The 5,717-nt window shown below is 51.8% G+C and overlaps 1 protein-coding gene across 1 annotated transcript; it reads left to right on the plus strand.

The window, feature by feature from the left end:
• Positions 1 to 4,641: 4,641 nt before the first annotated feature.
• On the plus strand, positions 4,642 to 5,460 carry LOC8041926 (transmembrane protein 45B-like). The gene has a single exon (XM_002415080.3). The coding sequence runs from the start codon at positions 4,642 to 4,644 to the stop codon at positions 5,458 to 5,460; it is 819 nt and encodes a 272-aa protein (XP_002415125.3).
• The last annotated feature ends 257 nt before the right edge of the window (positions 5,461 to 5,717 follow it).

Raw genomic sequence — 5,717 nt, forward strand, 5'->3', positions numbered from 1 at the left:
AGCTTAGGGTCAATGTCAAGCTGCGCGGGCGACTTACTGCCTTGCTGAGGTGGTGATGATTCTTCAGCAATCGCGGCGATTTCGGCGGAGTTCCGAAGTTTCTCGACGTGGCCCACAGCGGCACCTTTTGTGAGGTGTTGCGTTTCATTTCGGAAGTTCGTCACGAGGACCACAGTCCGCCCATCTTGAAGTTCAGCTACTCCTCTTGCGACGCCTATTTCTCTTCCCAGGAGCAATTGAAGGTTGCCTTCCCGGACAACTTCGCCGCAGGTAGCTGTATCGGCCACGACGGGTACGACAACACTTGATCGCGGTGGCAGGTTCACGTGATCGGCAGCGACTCGGATGGCGGCTGACGCAGTTTGGGGTTTCTCTGAAGGTGGCACAGGGGTTCGCAGCGTCAATCTGTTTTCACGAAGGTCGATGACGGCGCCGTATTCAGACAGAAAGTTCATGCCGAGAATGACGTCCCTGGCACAGTCTTGTAGAATGACAAATTTCACAGGGCACGTCTCCCCATGGATCTTGACGCGAGCGGTGCATCTCCCGACTGGAGTGATGAGATGCCTTCCGGCGGTTCGTATTTGAGGTCCATCCCACAAGTCGTTACCTTTCGCAGGCGGCGAGAGAGGCTCCCACTCAAGACTGAGTAGTCCGCTCCGGTGTCCACGAGTGCCGATGCGTCGAGGCCGTCAATAACAACGTTTAGGCTGTTGGGTACCGTTGCAGGGACGTCGGTACGATGCTGGGCTTCGGTAGAGTGGGAGCGCTCCGGCGTTCTTGGAGGCTGTTTGCTTCCGTCGTTTTCGGCAACGTCACCTCCAGGCGTTGCCGCACTTAGTTTTCCCGGCGACGCAGGGGAGATAGGCTCTCGCGGCGGGGTCGTTGCGCTGGGGACGCTGAACGTCGTGGCGATGGGGAGCGGGCTTCACGGCGGAGAGACGACACTGGGGAGGGCGAGCGTCGGAGGTACTTTTCAATGTCGCGAGGGCGTTCGTCGTATCTTGGGCGCGGGTCGCTCGGGTGGAACCCGCGCAGCCCCAGTTGTCTGTAGGGGCATCGACGGTAAATGTGGCCGGCTTCACCGCAGTGATAGCACAGGGGTCGTCGATCCGCTGTCCTCCACACGTCGGTCTTTCGTGGCGCTGCCTGTTCTGGGTGGGCGTGCGCCCGATCTTCCTGGCGTCGGGGAAACTGCGGCGTTGGAGATTCACGTCGGGGTGGCGCGGTGTACGGGTGAGCAGGGGGCGGGGGTCGTCGGGTAGCTGCGGCGTAGCTCAGCGTCGGTTGTTCGGGAGCGGCGTTGACAAGAGCTTGTGGCTGCAGCGCCTTCTGAACTTCTTCCCGGACAATCACGGCGATTGAGGGCGAATCCAGGCTTGAAGCAGCAGGAAGAAGCTTCTTGATTTCCTCCCGCACGACGTCCCGGATGATGTCGCGGAGGTCCAGGCCGGTGCAGCTAGAAGTCGAGAAGGCAGCGACGCCGGGAAGTCGCTGGTAATGGGAGGCCCGTGCTTGAAGGGCCCGTTCGATGTTTGTGGCTTCCTAGACGAAATCTTCGACGGTGGCTGGGGGGTTGCGGACAAGGCCTCCGAAGATGGTCTCTTTCACCCCTCGCATCAGGAACCGCAGCTTCTTCTCGTCAGGAGCGTTTGGGTCGGCGCGGTTCATGAGGCGGAGAACGTCCTCGACGAAACTTGTGACGCTCTCGTTTGGCCCTTGGCTTCTTGCAAGAAGAAGTTCCTCGGCCCGCTGACGTCGCTGCTGGCTGGCAAACGTGCGTCGAAGTTCTGTCTGGAAGTCTTGCCACGACGAAATTGACGCTTCGTGGTTCTCGAACCAGGTCCGTGCAGTGCCTTCCAGAGCGAAGTAGACATTTTGCAGGCTCTGTTCAGGACCCCATCCGTTGAACCGTGCGACGCGTTCGTACTGGCCCAACCAGTCGTCCACATCTTCATGAAAATTGCCACTGCAATTCGGCGGCGTCCTTGGTGGGGTCTGGACGTAGACAATGGACGTCGGTGGCGTTCCGTCTGGCTGCGACGTGGTGTTCATCGTCGGCTTCGGTAGCTTCTTTGTCCTGTCCGGCAGTGGTCCAAGTTCCGGGGGTAGGCCGAGGTTGCGGCGACTTGTTCGAGTTTCAGGCTCCGCGTTGAGTGGTCTTCTCACCGGGCCTGGAATCGGGCTTGCACTGCGGGACCTGGGAGGGGAACGCTGCAGCGGCATGCGGTACCCAGCACCTCCACCAAAATGTCACGGGTGGTGACCAATAAACAAAAAATAAACGTTTAATGTGGCGAACTTGTGCCAAAAATAAAAAGGTACAAAAGATAATAACAGAGCGTCGCGGGCGTCGAAGTCGGCGTAGCAGCAGAGTCGAACGCTGGGGCGAGACTGACTCTGGCTTGCCACGCGGAGCCGCTTTTGTACACGCGTTGGCTTCTGGAGCATTCGAAGTAGAAGGTTCGACGTGTAGAACATTCTAACCTTCAATCAGCTGGACGTTTCTCGAATTCACCAGAACATCACATTACAGTGTCAACAAAAATGCGTAGCCGCGGCCAGGAATCGAACCCTGGCCCTTCGCGTGGGAGGCCAGCGCGATAACCGTTAGGCTACAGCCGCGCTGCCTACATGGCGCGCGGCAATATGTCGCATCCGTGAAACGTTCTGGCGTCACAAAAGTTTAGCAACACTCCGCGTTTCACGGGTGCAATTCTGAGTCCCGAGCCTTCAGTGTTACAAGTTCGCTTAGCAGCGCGTCTAGCCTGTTCAGTCAGACGCCTACCCTCACGACGCTCTGCGTCGGAAAATTTAACGCGTGGCGCGTGTACACTCGCAAGGATAAACCTGGTGACCTCTCGGCACCTTCTAACTCCCACTCCTCTACCACCTCGCCTCCTCGCCTAGCTTTCCTCCTCACCCCACCCCGGTTCACATGACCCCCTCCCCCCCCACCCCCCCCCCCCTCCGTTAACCAATCAGCGTCGAGCATTTTACTCCTCCTCTCCCACCCGTCAACCAATCAGTGACGAGCGTCGTGTCACGCATTTATCCAGGCTTCACTTTTGAGCTTTACGAAATACCGAACACACAACAAAAAAAAAGTTTAATGTAAAAAAAGAAAGAAAAAAAAGGGGATCACGTGTTTGGGTTTATTTCGCAGCGCCGTGTACGCTTGCTCTGCCCACTCCCGCATGTCTTCTATCTTTTTTTTTTAGCTTTACTTTTAGCGCGTCCGCGAGTCTGTAGACATGTGCGAAACATACAAATATAATTGTATGTTTCGCACATGTCTGCACACTGTCTTTTGTATGACGTATTAGCAGTGCGAGCGCGGCTCGAAATGAGCCTCGCCGTGAAACCCATCCAAAAGTAAATAACAAAAATATAGAAGGAACAAAACGATGCTAAACAAAAATAAATCAGTTGTCAACATTTTTATCCCATCAAGCATTAAATTAAAGTGAATTTTCCATTATATCGTTTAAAAGCAGGCCATAGATTTTTCGGTTTTAACCCCAACACACCGACAAACATATCAGTCGGAGTAAAAAATACAAATCATCGGTTAAAACCAAAAAATGCCGAAAACATCCGTTGGTCTCAAAAGACACCGAATGTGTAAAGAAAAAAAAAAGAGATATAACGTCCGTTGGTGTCACAAATACAAAATCGGTTCAATCCGAAGAACACCGAACTCCTTCCATGTCTGCTCCAGAAAGGACTGCTTTTGTTAAAACCCCTCTTAGACTTGAATTCTTAATTTCTTGCGTGTTTTCTTTCTCGTTTTTTTTTCTTTTTTTTTTTGTGTGTGCTGATTTTTTTGTGTTTTGTTTCGTAATTCATACGAGCTTTTTCTTTTTCCCAATAATTACCGTTTTTTTTTTGCATCAGTCCGAAGTGGTAAACCGAAATGCACCAAAATCTTAACAATATCAATAATAACAATAACAATAACCACCGCAAAACATCTGCCGATTTTAATTATAAATGAGCCTATAGGTATATTAACCTTCTAGAATGCTGTTTTACATCAATTATCCAGATGACATACACTTTGATAGACGCTATGGTGCGCCCCAACAGGCAGTGAATATGGCAAACATCAACACAGACACTGCTAAAACTAACTATGTGTATACACTGCGAAGCCTGGTAACGGAAGAACATCACTGAAAAATGGAACGGAACAGCCAGTATATTTTTTGCGAAACCAGTACGGGCTAGAACACCTGCGCCGCAAATTATTTACGCAGTTCACCTGTGCACTGTAGCCCAGTTGTTTTCGACACAGTGCGCGCTAAACCGTTTCGCTTTATACAGCTGAGCCACGTTTGCTGGAATGCGTTGAACAAAAGAACGAAGCGACATTTTCTGGAAAACCAAACTGCCCAAACCACCTGCGTGTGTTTGTTTTTGCCTCGGTCCTCTCTGGCGCGGTTCCACTACGGACTATACGTGATTAGAGCTCACTTTCCTACACGCAGTGAACACTAAATGTAGAGTGTGACTCTACGTGTTCGGGAAACAAGTCTTGTTCCTCCAGTACACCGCTGTCTGCAATCCTTTCAATAGGACCAAACGTACCAGGCCGCCAGAAGTCTCGCAACTCCGGTTTGGAACCCACTCCGCAGCACAATGGATTCAGACGTCCTGCCTGCGTTCGTCGGACATTGTTACGGAGGAGCGATGCTGATCATCCTCGGAACTTGGTATGCCTTCGGCATGTGGCGAGGTTACGTCGTCAGCCGACTCCGAAGACGTCCTTACCACGGGACCGCCTTCTTCACGCTGCGAGGTACCAGAAGGACAATCTGTGTCGACGGGCTGTACAAGATGGCGGCAGGTTGCTTCGGAACCGCCAATTATGCCTGGCTGGGAATAAGCAACGGCCATTTCACGGAGACGTCGAACGCCCAACACATGTCCCTCTTCGTGTTCTACGGCCTGAGTGGCATTCTGGACGTGCTGACTGCTAACAAGACTCCATTACCAGAAGGAAGTGACTATGCAGGTCTCATGATGGCCTTTTCTGTGCAAGCCTTGCTGTTCCACTTCCACCTCCACGGCCGGTCGCCGATGGATATCCTTGTGCATACACTTCTTGTGTACACCACTGTGGTGGCCGCGGTCTGCATCGGGATCGAAATGGCATTTCGCAGAAGTGCATTGGCTGCCTTGGGTCGGGCCTTCTTCACGATTCTGCAAGGGACATGGCTCGTCCAGATTGCCTTCATACTCTACAGTCCATGGTCTGGCGGTCACTCGTGGAAAGATGACCACCAGGATTTGATGCTGGCCACGGCTGTTTACACCTGGCACATGGCTGGGATAGTGGTGGCCCTTTCTTTCGTCGGAGCTCTTACAGGGCTATTCATGCGGGGTTCACCATTGCACAAGTGGACGGGAAGACGTAGAGATTCGTCTATCAATCTACACGACACTGGTACTGAATAAGCCTTTTATATCTAAACTACTAATATGATGGTCAGGGAAATTTGAATAACAACAGGGACTTTATTAACACGGACGTTTCGGGAAGAGTTTTTATTTGAAGGGTCTCTTCGAAACGTCTGTGTTAATAAAGTCTCTGTTGTTATTCAAATTTTTCTGAAGATCCTTAATTCACTGATGAAAAGTATTTTTAAGCAAGTTCATATAATACAATTAGAAAATGAATGTCCTATCTATTTCAAGAGGAGAAACAAGAGCTC

This window comes from Ixodes scapularis, unplaced genomic scaffold (assembly GCF_016920785.2).
Source record: "Ixodes scapularis isolate PalLabHiFi unplaced genomic scaffold, ASM1692078v2 PGA_scaffold4__175_contigs__length_147842914, whole genome shotgun sequence".
Taxonomy (NCBI): Eukaryota; Metazoa; Arthropoda; class Arachnida; order Ixodida; family Ixodidae; genus Ixodes; species Ixodes scapularis.

Coding starts and splice junctions, on each gene's coding strand:
- LOC8041926 (XM_002415080.3), top strand. CDS start 4,642: ATGGATTCAGACGTCCTGCCTGCGTTCGTCGGACATTGTTACGGAGGA.